Raw genomic sequence first — 19,203 nt, forward strand, 5'->3', positions numbered from 1 at the left:
AACAATAACTTATTTTTCTAATGTTTAGTGTAAAACTATTGTGTTTATGTATTTTGTAGTTAAACTTTGGAAGAAGGTTAGAGATTGAAGAAAATTGAGCTTTTCTTCCACTTTTGGCTAAGTTCTTTCCCCTTAAACTCTCAATTCTTATAATCTTACGTCAATATTTAGTTTTAGATGAAGTTTGTTATTTTCATGGGTGTAGGATGGATTCACTACTTTTTGTTTAATGAATTGAACTTAGTTATTGTTATTATATTTCATGTAAGTTATTTCATACTTTTTGTATTTGATAATTCAACTGGCCATTAATTGATAGTTGTTAACTATCTAAAATGTTGAATTACAAATAGAAGTTGAAAATTCAATACTGATTAATAAAAGGACGAAACCTAGGATGTAGACTTGCAAAAATAGAGGTTCATTTTTCAGTTAAAACTTAAAAACAAATAATTTCTTATTCTATCACAACAACTAGTTTTTCTTCATTGTATTTTATCAAAATCATCAAAATGTGATGTCAACACAAAATCCATCTTCCTTTGCATCTATTCTTTGCATATTAACTCCATGACCCTTGATGAATTGAAACTTATGCACAATGAATACTTTAACTTCACTATTTTATTTGGCAAAACTCTTAACTTACCATCTACATAGAGGGTTTATACATCAATTTAACTATATTTAAATATCGAAACCTATTTCCATCTTTCATCACAATTGATACTTATGTTTTGACATTATATTATCAAAATCCTTTAAAATTTCATCCACATAATACTGTTTGGTTATTCTGCAAGCACCCTACTATGATGAAATTTGAGTGTAGTTATCAGAGTTTCAAACTATTTTAATCTTTCAAAGAAACAACTAACAACTTAGTTGAACAACCAAGATCATGAAATTTTCAATTTTTTTTTATGAATCACAAAAGAAACCACAATACTACAATTTATGGACCAACGGAAAACAATATCACAAAAAAATTCTCATTTAACATTTAGAAATCAACATTTGTGCCAATATGTAGGAATAATTCGAATTAAACTCCTACCTCATTAGATGGTAGAACCAACAAATGAACTTTCTACAAGTAAAACACAAGTAAAGAGCTACTTATTCAAGTGAAAAACTAATATCTAAAGAAAATTAGTTGTACTTATTATATGTGGTTGATGAAACATTCTAAAATCATTTTTTGGTGCATTCCAAAGTACAATTCTAGAAATCCTTGCAGAATCCAAACCCTTCAATCCTTTTATCCAATAAGAATTAGGCAGATGCTAGCAACTATTTTATTAAACTATGCGTGTATTTTTCTCTCCAATTGTTGTCATTCATAATTGTCTCAAATTTCAATAAAAATGATGAAAGTTGTTCATTTAAGTGTAAAAGGATTGACTTGTAGCTCCTAAATTTCCATTGATTGCTTGATATTTTTGTGCCAAAAAAATTTCTTTGTGGTACCATCACAAAAGGATTAAATTGGATGTAAGATTAAACTCTAAGAACAGATTGGCTAAAATAAAAATTGAGGAACAAAACTAGTTTAGGCTAAAAGCTTAAATGACTAAATTGGTCACTTTCCCAAATTAGGGTCTTGGATGGTGAGACTTAGGGATTTGGATTTGAATTCCAAATCTCTCATAATTTATTCAACAATTTTGAGTATTTGGTTTGGAACTGAGATCCATCAAGCAGTGGATGGAATTTAAATGATTAAAATTAGTGATTATTTTTTTAAACATCAGTCTCATTGCATTATATATGCACTCGTGACAAACCAAAAAAAAATCAAACGTGCAGAAAATATAATACATTTGAAGATCTACAGATACAATAGATGTGAAAATTAAGAAAGACCACACTTTGAGCATCTAATATCATCCACATTGAGATAAAAATCATTTGTAATTCAACAATATATGTGCATGTCTTGCATTGTCAAATCTCCTATTTAACTACATCAAGATCCAATATCAAATTGAGTTTGACAAATAAACGTAAGAATTTTCAATTCTCACAAACAAATTCTAAAAAATCTCAGATTTAACAAAGAAAATAAAAAGTTTCACTAGAAAACCCTAGAAGAGGAGAAAATTCAAACTAAAAAAAATCATACGAAAGGAGAAAACTCTCATTAATTTTTTAGAGAGATTAGGAACCTATGAGAGACTTCATTACACATCAAATCAAAAGAAAGCCACCAGAAGAGAATAATTTCTTGAAAAATATAAAAACTATATAGTAGGAAAAGTTAGAGAGAAGAGTCACATAAAATCAATGGAATTCAAGTTCACTTAATTCACATGTCATTTCTGATTTTACCTTCATATCTCTCTAATTTTCGCCTTGGTTATCGACTTTACAATGTGTACGGAGTTGAGATCATCCAATCTATACAATCTCATCATGGTCTACTAGCGCAAGTAATATGTATGCTTGAGAGAAAATCTAAATCTCTTTGTGTATCGAAAAATATGGACAGATAATGTAAAAAATTTAGGATTTGAAAAGCAACAAACATAAATGACAGCATAAATATCTATTTCACGAACTCGTGGAAAAATGGGAAAATTTTGATATTTATTCTGAAACTTTTTGAGTTTTTATTTTTTACCACAACTAGTGCAAATTGTAAATTCCCCTAATAGTTAAATTATTAGCCAAATAGATTACTTCAGTTACGCGAGCATTACATTACAATTTCCAACCCATTCGTTTCAAATCCTCTACTTGAATCCTTCATTAAATCCACGGATCCAAACACAACCTAAGATCATCAGGGCCTCAATCCGTCTTCCACTTGCAAGCTTAATTCTTTTCTTCGAATGGTACAAAAATTATTTTTCTCAACTTTGGGGGTTTACTTGTAATTAAATTATCCAAACTTTTGTAGTCGTTAGAAATGGAAAACTGAACTCCTATATAAACATCTCCCTTCAAATTTTCAACCCTTAAATCCCTGATGACCTGCCATTTCCGAGTATCTCAAAGACGACCTTAGGCAAGTTAATCTCTTGAACCCATGCAGCAAAATGGGCTCAGTTCAACTGGGATGTTCGTATTTCATCAGTAAAGCATAGACTCATTTTTCTTTGAATAGAGGTAATACTGCCAGTGCTGCATATTATTGCATTTTTATGTGAAATGGTGCCTAAAATTATTTAGTTTCTGTTGCTTTTAACTATTTTGCGTGTCGTCATAGTCTATTGATATTACTGATTACAAGTTATTTTGTTTTGATATAATTTTGGGAAAGCAGTATATAGTTAATCTCGGGAATTGGATTTGAGCCTGTGTAATTGGATTTGCTGAGAATTATTTTTATGTTTCTCCTGAAGGGCCCTTTTCCTTTTCTCCCTTGGAGAAAATTTAGTGTTGATTCGAAAGTTCAAAATGTGGAAATTAGTCCAATCAACTCTATAAGAGCATATTTGGTATCGGAGGTTGATGGATCATGGATGGCATCTTTGGTTTCTCTTGTAGCCAAAAGATTTCCATGCTCATGTTGCTTGAAAACTATCTTGAAATTCGAAAGTGTGAATTAAGAAAAGTAGTATATACTTGGAGAATCAGGAGGTTCATCTCCTAAGAAATATCGCTCTTTTGTCAATGACTAATTACTACCTCTGCTTGACCACTAGGCCTAGCTGATGTTGATGTGTGAATTAGTGACTGATTTAATGGGTTTGCTTTTAATTTTTGGTTGTATTATATATGGCCGTTGGTGGTGATATCTATCTTCTCTATTTATATTAACTGGTCTGGAAACACTTGATACTTTCTTGTTCAGTTCTCTTATTTGAGAATTGATTTCTAGAACGTATTTAAAAGGAGTTGCCTTTTTCAGTTATACTCTGTTGCAAATGACTACATTCTCCATTGATAAGGCTGGATTTATTACTGATTTGTTGTCCATCTTGATTTTGAGACTTATTCTAGCACCCTTCTGATAGAGCTTCTAAACAGATATATCAAACAATAATTTTGAGTTGATTCTTGGATGCTGACTTTTCCAAATAATTCCTTTAAGGTAAAAGCCCTTTTTTTTTGGTGGGGGGGCATCGCATGTCAAAGTCTCTTTCATGTTTACATAGATTATATCGGATAATTATGATACACTATTTCTTTGCTCCAAAGTTCTCAACGTTTTGTAGAACCTCTTCATTCTTGACATTGTACAAGCCTCTATCATGTTTACATAGATTATGTCGGACAATTATGATACACTAATTCTTTGCTCCAAAGTTCTCAACTTTTTGTAGAACTTCTTCATTCTATCATGTTTACATGATTATATCATGTTCACTTGACATTGTACAAGTCTCTATAATGTTTACATAGATTATATCAGATAATCATGATACACTAATTCTTTGCTCCAGAGTTCTCACTTTTTGTAGAACTTCATTCTTGACATTGTACAACCACTAAAGCACTGATACACAAGGCTGTACAATCTTCGAAACCGTATAGCCCTAGGCGAAGCTTATTGGGGTAAATTGCTTATAGAGGAGATAAAGGTTCTTAATATTCTTCCTAAATTTTGTTATGAGATAACTCAACTGTGGTCCTGATTTCTGAAGATAATTTTCCATAGACAGAATGTCAATGATCTTCGCTATTTGAAATGAATGAGTCAATCTTATTGCTCAGGACAGTAACACTAAATCCAGTGTGACAACTTTGTGAAATGATTAGTTTCTGCGTCACTTTGTTTTTCTTTTGTTGGTTCTTAGAGTTTTAACTGCAAAAAATATTCTAAAATGCTGCTACTTCAAAGGCATGTCCTGTGCTCTGATTGTTTGTTTGTCATTGTTTAACTCCTATGTTCAACAACTTGACAGCACTTTTCCCTTTTGTTTCAGATATCAACTCATGCAGGCTATTCAGGTTTCACACAGTGGTGGATTTGCTTTGTATAGGTCTTGTGACATATTCTACGAGTTAACCCACTATATTGTTCCTTCACGTATGCTCATTTAGATACTTACATTGAACCGAATGCAGTGGTTTAACAATTCAGAGATTTTAATAATGGAGTAATTTCTAACTCTTGAGTTTTTTCCAATATCACAAACAGAACTTATGTTTTGCCTGTAAAATGCCATTGCTTCAGGTCTATTTCATGCCTTAGTTTATTTTTCAGTCAAGATACTATGAAATTGGCTATGTCTGTTGTCCTTCATCTTCTTTTGGTTAAAGAAATGCTTGAACATCCTCTGAAAGTAATGCTTGAGCCCGTTCTTAGTCAAACACATAGTTAATTAATGATTACCTGGATACAGTTCTACAATAAGAAAATTGACTTAATAATTGAGCAGAGATGTTGAAGTATCAATTTATATTTTGCGAACTTGATTATATGATTTCTGCTGGAATATGTTGTAGGTTGTCTTTGATAAGTGAGATACCATAATTGTGTTCAGCTGTTTATTCTCTTAAGAGATTTTTTCCTCACAGTGATCTTCATATTAAAACAGTTGTGGTATACTGGAAGGTAAAATTATACAGATTTTGTAAATCTTGTTAAATCCCATGGTCATCTTTTGTTTCTCTTGGTTTTCTGCTGCTATGTTTACCTTCTTTTTCCTTTGCAGTTTTTTGTTTCTTAATGACTTTCCATTTTCCGGTACAGAGTGTTTTTGTCGTTACTTGTTGTGTGGTTTTGGATGGTCGCAATTATGAAACCAAAGATTGAACTGGCCTTTCGATCTTAAAGAATGATGTTTTACTTCTCAAAGAGAATAGAGAGTGGCTCAATAAGTTTCAGAATTTATCGGTACTGAACTGGGTGTATATCTACAAATAACTTTATTGATTATTCAAAGATGATCATATTTCCTTCTGATCATTAGTGGATTTTGGCTATGAATTTTCATATTCTCTGTTATTTCACTGTGGCAAGAATGCAGATCATTTGTTAAACACCACATACAGGGAAGATAAGCTTTTGAGAAATGCAATGCAAACAAGAATGTGTATGCACTCCATCTCTGTTAACAGATGCATAAATAACCTATATCCAGTCGATATGGTGATAATTTGAATCTGGAAAGCGGCAACTTTACACATACCATTTTGTTAATGTGATCTGACCAACATTTTAGGCCGCTGATATTATGCTGACTACTGTGTTTGAATGTATTTACTATGGGAAAGTTTTATTCATTGATTATGGTCCTTCACTCGGTTTCTGAACAAAGCTGCATGACTATTTCTTTTTCAGGTTTCCCTTTTTCTTTTTGGTAAGGTCTTGTGGCAAAGAATGGCTTTATTTGTTTTGAAGGAAGTGACTTGATCTGGCTAAAGCCTAAAAATGTTTTGAGTGTTTGTTGCTTCCATAAATTAGACTGCTTTCTGTCTTGCAAAACACTGTGTGCTTTTCCAGTTTCAGCATGATGAAAAAAGCTAATGATACACTGATATACTCAAGAAAGAAATCATTGATTAGCAGAACTCGTTGTGCAGAAACATACTGGCCTTTTTGTCATGAACGCTGACACATTCTGGAATTCTACTTGCTGCCCTGTTCAGCAACATTGTGTGTTAAGGTCACCCTTAAAGCAACATGAAGGTGAGATTGTACTGAGGCAGGGCAAGCTTCTGCTGTTAGAGGTATCTATAGATGTTGGAAATTTACATTCTCGAGTAGTTTTTTAGGATATTCTAGTTAATGATGGCTATCATGTTGCAGTTTGTATGATCTTGTACTCTACCACAATTAAAACTTCCTTTAGGTCAATATTCGGAAGGAGTTACTGTACAAGCAATAATGCTGGGATGGCCCTGATTAAGTGTTCACTTTGGTCTATGTGATATCACATATTCCTATACAATGGTTTTTCGTTTTCAACTTTTTTGTGAAACAGTCTTAATTTGAGTGACAAGTGGCTTCACGCTTTGGGAGGTTCTAAACTTTGGAGTTTTTGGCAATTGCTTGAAGTCTCTAATTCTTTTGAAGCTGGACGAAGTACCAATAAAAAAGGATGTATTGTGAAATGTATTTCATTTTATATAGTGTATTAAGGGAAAGTCAGTTCTTCTGTAGCTTACAACATCGCATCTGAACCGAAGTTGAAACGAATACATGCAGGACATTAGCGTCTTATCCTTCCTTTTATTTTTCTCAATTCTAATACTTTGCTTTCTTTTAGGTCTTTTCTATCTGGCAGGTGTCTGAAGAACATAGATATTCTGAACATAGCAAATTGACAAACTCTTATTCAAAACAGGAGATATGTAATGTGCTTAATATCCTTTTAAGGGACTCCTATGTTGAAAGTTTGTTCAGCGAGCAGAAAATTTTCTTATCTTTATTCATTAGGATATTGTTTTCATGCAATATTTTGTTTCGTCTATTGCAATTTTTGTCATTTGTAAAATTAGTGCATGGTGTAGTTAAACTTTTGAGGAAAAATAAGCAGCTACAAACTTGTAATCAAGTCAACTACTGAATGGTAGATGGAGTTACATGTAGTCTCACAACCTATTCTTTGCTTAATTCTAGTCTCAGGTTGCTAACCAGTATCTGATTACTCATGCTAATAATCAGCTTTTCATATTTATTGCGGACTCCTAATATTTTTTTTTCTCTACTTGTGTAATTGATGGATCATCATGTATAAAAGAATGTCTAAATAGTAAGGGCACTGAGTTTGTGAAGTCAGCAAGCTGGAGTAACATAGTGCTTCAATAATTAGATATGCCCGCCAAGATAATTAGTAGACTAGTACTGATTGGAAGTTTTACCTGGACTAGGTTCTTAGCTTTATGCTTCATGGGCGTCTTACTTGTATGTTATCAAGGAAATGAATTTGGGAAATATCGTCTGTTCATTTGAGATTAGTTGAAAATGGTACATCGCTGTTGTGATCACATTGTCTCTCATTTTCATAGAAATATTGCAGCTAATGATTTTGCCCAAAATGTTTTCATGCATCCTAATCATACTGTTGATATTCTGTATACAAGTTTATAGTCTGTCATTCTATATATGGAAATGTGTTCCTAATGCCACATTGCATCTAATCATTATCTTCGTTGGTGTGTGTCATTTAGTCACGAGTAGCGCTGTGCATGGTGCTGCAAATTGGATAAACTCTGTATGTGTATTTTGTTTTTCCAATTTACCAGATACTTTGATCAATTTGTCTCCTTGTTAGGTTCCCTGTTTCTTTAGTGTTATCAGTGTCAATAAATATCAATAGTTTTTAGGCAACAAAGCATTATGAGACTTTTTTTTTTTTTGTTTTTTAGGGGGGGGGGGGGGGTATAAAAAATTGATGACATGTTTGTCCTGGGCCTACATCATCCCATACCTTCTACAAACACCCATATAATACATAAGATTTTTCATTTGAAGTTATAATACTGTAGTATTCCTAGTTGAATTTCGAACCAGTTACCGCAGCCTCGCATTATACTTATATTTGCTGAGAAGGGATAATCAATATTGAACTAGTAATTACCCATTTACACTAATTACAGATGAGTCATTTGCTTTATGGAACCCTTTAGTTGCTTCAATAATAATTTGCGGCGGCCTGCTGCTGCATAGCAATTGGTGGTCTTGCTGCAGACCTTTCTTTCATTTTGTCGTAATGTTATCTGTGTTATAAAATAGATACGCGCTTTTGGAAAATTCTCTGCCCTGGAGCTAGGATGGCTAGAGGGTCATAAGTCGATTTCCTCTGTGTGAAGACTTCCCACCGTTGACCAAAATGGGCCTGCCATTGTTCCTGCGTGGTATAATGAGCTAGATATTGTTTAACTCCAAGGTGGGCCACTGCACAGAAGTCTAAAATTCTTTTGTTCAAAGTTAAGAAGTGTTCTAAGCCATTAGTTCCAGCGGATGAAGGAACTGCATGGAAAAGGAACGCCACCATGTAGAAAATATCTTCTTCTGGGAAAACAAATGAAGTTCTGTTGTCCCACCTGTAAAATATGCAAATTATTTTATTAAGAAATATGACCCTTTAAAATTCAGTTGTTGAGTTAACGTTTGTACGAGACTTTTACTTTGATTTGTTAACTGGGTAGATGAGCACAGGCCCGCTCTTCGTATCTTTCAGAATATTGCCGAAAACTCCTTGAGCAAAATATTTTATTTTGCTTCTGGGGATGAGAAGATTTAGCCATGGGTGCGGAACATCCCACATTCCTTTCGATCGTAGTTTTAACTCTGAGGTATGAACTCTATCCAGGAACTCGACATATGAGACTTCTGTCATAAGAAGTGTTGATTGGATATAGCTTAGCTTTGATAGTAAATTCTCAACTTCCTGCATAGAGAAAAAGCTGTGAGACTCATTTGGTTAACATACTGAGAAGGTAGAATCAAGTAGATCATAGTGCCACGGTATGCTCACCTTGTTTGCTGTGTCAACCTCGTCAGGATTGAAATTTTTGGTTAACTCAAGGCAGAACAGTGTTCTTCCATCTGAAATGAATTTACTTGCTTGGGCTGGGTCTTGAGGGCTGAAGGATGATCTCCAGCTATTTAAGACATCAGTCCTGTTTATTATCACAAGTCCTTCAATGTAATCAAATGTGTGTTCTGCAGATATCAAAAGCTCCTGGTCTCGGGAAAATGTGGAGAAATCTGAGTAGAGCACCCTGATCCATTTGACCTGGTGATAATTGAAAAATAATCTTTATAAGACTGAAGCTTCCTTTAAGATGCTTTCTTTATAGGATCATTGCATTATATAATTACCATCTTTGGTGCTGGCTCCAGGGAGATTCTTGCTTTGGTTATTATCCCGAATTGCCCAAGTCCTCCAAGAACACTGTGAAAGAGGTCAGCATGCTGCTTCTCTGAGCAATTGACTACGTCTCCCTTTCCTGCAATCAGTTCCATCCTCTTTTTAATAAGTATTACTTCAAACACGATTGTTTAATGATTAGATAATTGTTTCCAAAAAGTAAAGTTTTTTTTTTAGGGAAATATTTGTCAATTTCCAGCTCATGAGACTAGGAGAAGTGGTAAGTTGCATCTGTAGTTACCCGCTACTAGAAAATAAGATGGGACAAATGAAAAGCCACCACCTATACGGTCTTCTTAATTAACCTTTTGACCTCCCTGTCTTTTGTTCTACAAACTATAGCATCAAAAGGTTCTTGTTTTCCCATACAAACCTGTAACAACCTCCAGCTGGTGGACATTACTGATCTGGGGGCCATGGCGAAATGCTTGCCCGCTTATTCCTGCATTTGACAGCGTACCACCAACCGTGAGATGAAGGTAGTCTGTCCAAGACTTCGGTGCTAGCCCATGTTTTAAGCTTTCATGCAAAATGTTGATCCACAGGTCACCAGCGGACACATCCACATAAGGCAGTTGTCCTGTATTGAACTGCATTACTTGTCCACCAAGGGACTCCATGTTAATCACGATACCTTGGTCAGCTTGCGCCTGACCGCGGGTGGAGTGGCCATGGCCTCTAGCTGCAACTGTCAGCTTTGAAAGGGGGCCCATATGCCAAATATGCTTTATGGTGTTTGCAATATCAGAAACTGATTTCGGATGTAGGACTGCCAAAGGCAGGAAATGGTACTGATTTCCGTAGTCTCTAGCTGCAAATTCATTTTCTGTAAAAGTGAAATTTCCTTCAAGAGGAAGCGCTCTCAATGAAGTTGGGACGCTAGAGAAACAGAAATCGACTCGAATAGTTGCACAACTCAGTAACAAAATCATGAGAGTTCTAATGAACAGGATGTTGTTGTGTTTGGCAAAGCTAACATATGGGAAGTTCATTGTTTCTATCCTTCTACAGAGACTTGAAAGGCAGGGATTGAAGGTTTTTAAATTTCCGTGTACGTTCTCTGGATGTAAGAGGGAAGGTAGAGGTACACGGTTCAAAGGCCTGAGGAGGGAATTTAAAGAGAGATTTGGGTGGCAGAGTCAACCTATCTTCAGTGTCAAGAATCCGTAAGAAGACTGCCTACTTTGTTATAGGAGGACTTTGATGGTTTTACTTTTAGTTCTTTATAATCTTGACTCTATAGTTGCCAACTAAAAGCCATCACACATGCCAAGTTGAAGAGAAAAGTTAACAAGCAAGAAACATTTCACCGGTCTTTGCCCCTTTTTTACACAATTTCAACCATATTTTCACCCTTTCCATCAAAGACAAAGATGTCATGGTCCTGATCTATCTCATTTACCACGTTTGAGGATCACTGTACCATTTATAGCAAAAGGTACTGGCCTCACCAGAAAGTGCACCCTTCTTTCCTCCGGTCCTTTTACTTCCTCCTATGGGCTATGGCTGGCTGAAGTTTGTGTCTTAATTGCACTGATTTGATCATTTTATTCCTTGAAGCCATTGTTGTTGAAAAGCAAACATCGCGTATCTAATTTCAGATTGGATGAGAGGGACTGGGTGACCAGCCCTGGATCATTTTGCAGGCATGGCCTCAACGGGTCCACGGGACACGTGAATTTCCAAAAGAATTTTGTGCTTGGTTGGGGGAAGAGCTGTGATTTGCTATGCTTGGGACCTCTTTTTGCCACTGTCCTCAGCCTAAGAAGATGAAAACTGGACACGGAAAGGACATCTTGGAGGAAAATCTTAAGATCTATCTTTGAAGATATGTGTATACTGTTGTTTTGGTGCCTTTGTTCCCAACAAAAGAACAAAAGCTGGAATCCTTCTCTGTTCAGGACGATAGTGTTTGATTTGTAATTTGAAAACCAGCTAGTGCTTATGTATCATCATTAACAAATTTTCCTTGGTTTATGTATTGCGTTTTTGCATGTTGATAGAACCCTCTTTGTTGCTTCGAGTATTTCCCGATAGGCCCTGAAATCAGATTCAGTAAATATAATAAGAATTTAGATGCTGCCTTTCACAGAGACGGTATTTTGTTTTGTGAACAAGGGTTCAGCAGCAGGGGTAGATTCACATATGTGGCTCTTCTTGCTGGAGGATCATTTTGTCTTGAAAGCTAGATCGAACTGTTTCAAGGTCCATGATGCATCATTTTCAGCATTATATGGAAAGCTCCGAAATAGATTTTCTATTATTTCGCTGACACCAACTCAACGGTATCATAGATACGTGTGTATATATATACACGCACGTACACTTACCTTATTTCCTTTTCTCAATAATAACAACAGAAAAATGACATGTCACGTTATATATTGAGTCATCTTTATCACAATTATATCAATTTTCAAAGTTCTTTTGAACCGTCAATAATAACAACGGAAAAATGATACATCACATTACATACTGAGTCATCTCTTTCGTAATTATATCAAAGTAAAAGTTTCAAAGTTCTTTTGAACCGTCGATAATCGTTTCCTACATGCATTAGAGATAAAAAAAAAAAAATGCCACTCCCTTTATTTATTTGTGCGTTTTCTTCCCCTAATATTTGGCCTTCTTGTCCTAGCGCTCTCTTCTAACAGAAGATCAACTAGCTGCCAAAGTATTGTTGTTGGAGCAAAAGCCAAATGAAAATTTCTTGTGACATTCCTTAGAGCCTTCATTTTCCAAACCATTTGCGCCTGCGCCCATGGGACCACAAAAGTAAAATCTATGCGGATTCTAATGGACAACAAAATATGGAAACCCAAAAGTGGCCCTCATCAGTGTCCCAATCAGGATTCCAGCTTTGCATTACCCAAGAATATTAAAATAAGACTGTAATAATTTGGAATAGATTATTGCACCCACTTTCCTCAGATTATGGATTCTTACTGTGAAATGGGAACTGGCTAGAAGCAACAGTTCTTTTCACTTGGTGGTTCCCAACCTAATCCTCATGCCACATTTATTCTCTAGAAGGAGACCGACCATTAGTGAACAGATCAGCAAGGCTTGTGCCGACTTAGGGCATAAAATGAAAGGTTTACTATGTATTAATGATGATTACATGAGAAGCAGCTCATAACACGATTTAACAAAGCCATTTGCTCATGGACCTCTCTCTTTGTCTTTGACTCTTTCCCTTTACTTGTTAACCCCCCCCCCCCCCCCCAAAAACCAGCTTTTTTTTTAGTAAACTTAGTCTTAACTAGTTGAATATTGCGATAAAGCCCGATCGTTGTAAAAATCACGTGTCATATTTTTTTTTGAAAGAAATTCGATTTTTCGATAATAAACGAAGTGAAAATTCGGAATGCAAAAACTTTTCAAGAAAAATGGCAAGCGAACAAAAGTTTCTTTTTATTTTTCTTTTTATCTTGGGGTGTGTGGAACTTAGATTGATGATTAAAGGACACGGATGTTATAAAGAGGGTTGGCAATTGTCATGAAATAATTTGAGAATCTTATTGGTCCATTAAAAGATCGAAGATTAACGAATGATAACTAGACAAATTGATTGAGTTGCCACTAAGCCGGCCATGATAGGGTGGCTTGCCACGTCTCCACCTGGTCAACATCCTTGTCATCATGCCATTGAGGTTAAACTTTAAAGAAGATAAAAAGTCTTATTATCAAAAAAAAAAAAAAAACAAAACAAAAAAGGAAGAAGAAGAAGATAAAAAGTCTTACAAGTTAGTAGGACACAAACTGATTTATGAGCTGGTTAAGCCTATTGATTAGGGGATAATCGACATTTTCTTATCTTGTTCCCCATCCCACTTTCATTCCACTTTAATCAGGGTCCCCTTGTCTCATTTCTTATCCTTTGCGTGGAGTTAAAAAGCCTAGTTGTAGCAAATTTTTTTTTTTTAACTCAGGCATTCTCTTTCTCAAATTCTAGTAAAGAGGATCCTAGAAAGAATCATATAAGGTGGCATGCCACATGCCTTGTTTAGATTCTCTTGGCTTGCAATAAAGAGATCATGAGGATCTGGATGTGGTTGAAATAACATTGATAGTTTGTTGATAAGACATTGGTCTGTTCATGGAGAAATGAGTTAAAAAAGCTTTGAGATTCTGAGATTTGATTCTAATCCCATTTTATTTTCTTTAGAACGACAAGTCACATAAGGTTATGAATGCATAGTTCTTGGTCATGTCAGCTGCATAAAGCTAGCTCTTGATCATGTCATTTGTACAAGTCCAATGTATGCAAACTTGAAATTTATTATGTAATCCTGAGGTTTTAAGAATTAGTGGTTCTGGATTTAAATTTTTCTTTCCTTTCCCTACTTCTCCTCTTAAGTTAAATTCTCCTCTTCTAGAAAAAAAAAACTATGTAATTTTGTAATTCTTTTTCTTTAGGGAATATAATGGCATGATTATAGCTGATCGGCAAACCTTCAAAATTATGGATCACTTGCAAAATATGTTGTACCCGACCACCTGCTTCTGCTTTGTAAATGAACCCGAAGAATTACTCGTGGTGAGGATCGAACATCACAGATTTCATGCCATTGAAGCACTTATTTTGCTTTGCCATCTCTAGAGTAGTTGGCCACCAACGTCAGGATCAAATCTCTTGACTTGCACTCTTTTCTAGGATTTCCTGAAAAATTCACCACCAGTATAAAGACATCCGTCTAGTCTGATGTCAATTTAAATCCCTCTGAGCTTTTCTTTGGCCCCTTTGAATCCATCATTTCCCCTTAGTACATAGTAGAAGTAAGTGTAGAAGAAAAAATATCGTGTCAACAAAAACAAAAAAAAAAAAAAAAGCACTTATTTATTTGCTATAATCCGTGCATCTCTTTCAGTTGTAATTGGATTTTGTTCATGCAGATGGAACAACAAACTAAGGGTTAGCTTTTGTGATTCCACAAGTGCAAAAGCACAATTACTAGAAGAAATTACCAAAACTGTTCTAGTTAAATTACTATGCTTGCATCACTAGAACTAATCATTCAAAATTTTTAAAAATTAGAGGTCTTGGGTTCAATTCCCTTGTTCTCCTTTATCACTCCTTAAAATCTTATCCCTCCTTTATTAAAAATTTAGAAAAAACTAATCACTTAAAACCTTTTTTTAAACTTTAACATTAGTCGCAAATAAACATGTAGCACACAAAGAGCTGGAGATTTAACCTTCAAGTTTTATGTGAAGACAATTTACCTCTTAAACTTGACCAAGCTTGACAGACCAAGTCATCAAAAGCTAACCAGAGACAAGGTTATTTCTATTGGGAAAATGACTGAAATAGTCTCTCACATTTCCAATAATATCCTTTTTTGGTCATTGACATATAAAATGGTAGAAATAGTTTCTCACACATAACAAACATCCTAATTTGGTCTACAACCTATTTTCAACTGAAAAAAAAGCACTTTCCAATTATGTGCGCATACTTCTAGGTAAAAAATATAAAAAAGAATAATATTTTCCTCGAAAAAGTACTTCTTCATCCCCTTCCACACTACCAACCTGCCACCTTCCTCCTTCTCCCTCTCTTCCCTACCTACCTACATCCTTTCCTCTCTTCACCCCAACCACCCATAGCCCCTCTCTCCTTCTTCTCCTCTTTCCCCCTACCCATTTGCACCTTCGCCTTTCTTTCATTCTCTCCCCCACCCCTCCCTCCCCAAAAAAAAAAGCAAAAATCCTCCTCTTAGATTGGGTCTTTGAAGACCAATATTAGATCCAGTCTAATCTTCAAAGACCAAATGAAGGAGAGGGATGGGTTGGTGGGGAAAAGGAGTGTGGCAAGTTGGCAGGAGGAAGAGGAAGAAAGAGGAGGGTGGCGTGTTGATGATGGGGAAGGGTGGGGGGAGGAGGAAGGGTTTGTGGGTGTGTTTTTTTAAGAGAAACATTATTCTTACTCGTATTTTATCCTTGAAAGTTTAATCACATAACTTGGGCATACAATTTTTAGTTAGAAATTTGATCAAAAATAGGTTTTGGATATCCAACAGTTATCTATGTATAGTTTCATTGTCTATAACTATAAATAAATTATGTGACAATTGGTTATAAGCAATTACAAAATGAAATTCAAATATAAGTAAAAAAAATCAGCATTGAAACATGTTTTTTTAAACAGCAAACCCTGTTTCACAAGGGAGGGACATCACCCCAAGTTTTATTAACTACCAAAAAGAAAAATTACAAGGAGGGGGACATAGAGTTAACCTCCAAAGGTTATATGGAAAGTAGACATTAAAAGCCAAAGGGGAGAAAGGACTACTACTCCCTTACATAACGAAGATAAGGAAATTATGTAGTAGAATCTAAACACATAATCCCTATAATTGGTGGCGGCAATGAAGCAGCGTCAAAGATGGCTGAAACTCAAGTCTATATTGGCCTTTTTGCAAGGCCATCGCGGCGGAATTGACTTCTCTATAGCAATGTGTCAAAATGAATACTGCCTTGATTAATACATCACAAACCCGTATTACTTCCACATCAATTCGCCAAGGACACCTTTGCAGTCCTTTAATGGAGTTCAGCGAAGTTATAGAGTACATTTCTACAATAATGTTATGTAGACCCAAGGTTAACACACAATTGTAGACCCCCAAAAGAGCCATGGTTTCAATTTTCATATTTATTTGAAATCCATAGAATGATGAAAATGCTCCTAAGGTGTGGCCGTGAAAGTCTCTAACAATGCCTCCACCTCCTAAGTCTCCTGGATTTCCAAATGAAGTAATTTCATGATGTTATATCAACTAATTACGTGCTTCAAAAAGTTCCACTGTTTGTTGTTATTGCAGAAGCTATATGATTATGCAATATGAATTTTGCTTATGGAAATTAATTAGTGAAATTTGATTTTACAATGAAAAGAGTGTTAGTGATTTCAAACTATTTTTCAAGAAAAGTATTGTTGGGTAATAAAACATAATAAGACATAATTACATTGGATTTTGAATCTATAATCAAAGTATGCATATGGGTCTGGATAGGGTCAGTATCTAGATTTAGATGTTCATTATCAAGGTGTTTTTTTAGGTATTTAGATAAAATTTTATTGTAAAATATGTAGAAAAACTTTTGTCTATTTGAAAGTTTATGATAATTAAAAAACTTTCTTTTTTTTTCTCCTTCTTTTCTCTCTTCTTCTTCCTCTCTTGCTCACACTACAGCCACTATGGAGTTTCTAGTGGCAGTGCCGGCATCGACCAATAGTGGTTGGCCACCAGCCGCTAGCCGCTACCTCCTCTATTGACCAAAATTACACCATTCACTCGATTTTTTGTGTAGATTCCATTTTTGGTGTTAATTTTCATAGAAAATGAGCAAAAAGTGATCACAATGGTAAGAATAGTCGATGTTAGTTTTTTGCTCCCTCACTCTCTTCCTCCATCTTCCCCCTTCTTCTCCCTCCCTCCCTTCCCCCTTTCGATGACCCCTCTCCCTTCCCTTGCCACAATCTAGACCAGGGGAGGGGAACGGGAGTTGCAAGAAGAGAGGGAGGGAGGAAAAAAAAGAAGAGGGAAAGAGGAAAAAAAGGAGGGAAAAAAGGGATGGCGGGGGAAGAAAGATGAGAGGGAAGAAGAGAGGAAAGGAGGAAGAGGGATGTAAGGAGGCGGAAAGAGGGAGAGACAGAGAGAAACAAATGGAGAGGCTGAGATGGTGACAATGGCATGCAGTGGTGTCAATGGTGGTGGGTTGAGGTGGAAGAGTGGTGGCAAAAGAGATAAATGAGTGTGTGTTTTGGAGTGTTTTGTGGTATATATTTTAAAACTTTTGGAGTGTTTTTAGAAAATACTATAGACAAAGTTTGATAAAAATTTGTCTATTAAAAACAAACAAAAAAAGGCTTTCAAATAGACCCTAGATTTTAATGTGGATCTAGATTTGAAATTTAATTATACAAAATCACACTCTTCTTGTACTCATAATTTTCTTGTAAGATATGAATTTGGGTTTTAAAATTTGGATTTAGACCCTTTACAAACACCTTAGAGTCTAAGCAATAAATGCTACCTGAATTCCAAAATTAACTATTTACAACCATTCGAATTTTTGAATGGAAATAGACTTACTATAGCTCCAAAACCCACAACCAAATCCACCAAGTTGCTTAGATCGAAAATCAGACTAGAACTTAATGGGATTAAAGAAAGATAACCACTCCCAAACTCATATGAATCTAGGTTATAGTTTCAAAACATTGTAGGTAATTTTTTTTTTTTAGTGTAAGTAGGAAGTCTCGTGTTCAAGATCTATCACTTATACTCTCTTTCCCCGTATCATCCAACCTATTTCTCCTCCCAAAACTTTGTAGGTTAAATGCATGAACAGTTACAAAATTCAAATTCGATGTCATTCTCATGGAGCATAATTAAATTTAGCTAACTTAGATTTCTTAGTTACTAACTACTAAACATGTGCAGAACTTTTCTATATATATATATAAACTAAATGAGTTTCGGCATGGTTTTTGGTTTAACATAGACCTTTCCTTTAAGCAAATTTAGACATGAAATAATGAACTTTGACAAACAAAAACATCGGACACTCCTAAGTGTTTTGTGTGGGGTTTCATGCTTTGCAACGCTACAACTATGTTATTTTACTAGGTTTGAAGTAGAGTAATATTATGAGTGTGTTTGGATAAGAGATTATATGAGATAATTTTAAAAAAAATACGGTAACATTTTTTTTTCATATGATATATATAAGATAAAAAGATAATTGAAAAATACTGTAACACTTTTTTGTAACATTGCGACTATGTTATTTGTGTTACGTTGAATGCCCTTCGCGTATTAATGCTATTAATAGTAAAATACGTAACAAAATTGATAATTTCACATGCAATGCATGTGTCATGCGGTACTAGCACGCTGGGCCATGGAGCAAAGGACGATAGAAGTAATGTTGTAATCACAACAAACACAAATTTACAACTTCTCTCTGTGAGACAATATTTGTAGGGTCTCCCACTAGATCTGATATGTTCCCAAGTTTATCATATATATTTGTCAGTGGTTAACTTTGATTGACTTCTTTCCTCCACTAGGTAGACTCAATAAAATAAAGAAAAAAGTTGAAGTCGTGTCGGTTTTGGGTTTTGAGTATGTTGGTAAACTTTTTAAGTATTAGTTAATTAAGATTTTTCTTTCTTTTCTTTTTTTTTTTTAGAGCTCAGGCTCTAGCTAAGTTCTGCGAATCCTAAGTACGCTTACATTAGACAAGTCAAGTAAAAATGCCTTTGTAAGCTGCAAATCCCACGCAATCTTGCATTGTATAAGCCACGAATTGAAACCAAAATCTCAAAACAATTAGAACCAAAGATTATAAAAAAGACGGGTCAAAAAACAAAAAGGGCTGCGAGAAGCTGTCTCATTTTTTTTATTTTCTTTGGGGG

General features: G+C 35.1%; 1 protein-coding gene and 2 long non-coding RNA genes across 3 annotated transcripts; 2 read left to right on the top strand and 1 right to left on the bottom strand.

The window, feature by feature from the left end:
- Positions 1-2,773: 2,773 nt before the first annotated feature.
- On the top strand, positions 2,774-8,235 carry LOC140035306 (uncharacterized). Its single transcript, XR_011839340.1, has 3 exons — positions 2,774-3,111; positions 4,875-4,931; positions 6,478-8,235. It is a non-coding gene; the product is annotated as an uncharacterized lncRNA (long non-coding RNA).
- A 110-nt stretch (positions 8,236-8,345) lies between these two features.
- LOC113732417 (cytokinin dehydrogenase 6) lies at positions 8,346-10,765 on the bottom strand. The gene is made up of 5 exons (XM_027258160.2): positions 10,147-10,765; positions 9,725-9,852; positions 9,378-9,638; positions 9,028-9,290; positions 8,346-8,943 (listed from the first exon to the last, which is right to left on the bottom strand). Exons 1-5 carry the CDS (start codon positions 10,763-10,765, stop codon positions 8,622-8,624), a joined length of 1,593 nt encoding a protein of 530 aa, XP_027113961.2. The 3' UTR covers positions 8,346-8,621.
- LOC140035305 (uncharacterized) lies at positions 9,515-11,750 on the top strand. The gene is made up of 2 exons (XR_011839339.1): positions 9,515-9,641; positions 9,746-11,750. It is a non-coding gene; the product is annotated as an uncharacterized lncRNA (long non-coding RNA).
- Positions 11,751-19,203: the final 7,453 nt, after the last annotated feature.

Source organism: Coffea arabica, chromosome 2c, assembly GCF_036785885.1.
Source record: "Coffea arabica cultivar ET-39 chromosome 2c, Coffea Arabica ET-39 HiFi, whole genome shotgun sequence".
Lineage (NCBI taxonomy): Eukaryota > Viridiplantae > Streptophyta > Magnoliopsida > Gentianales > Rubiaceae > Coffea > Coffea arabica.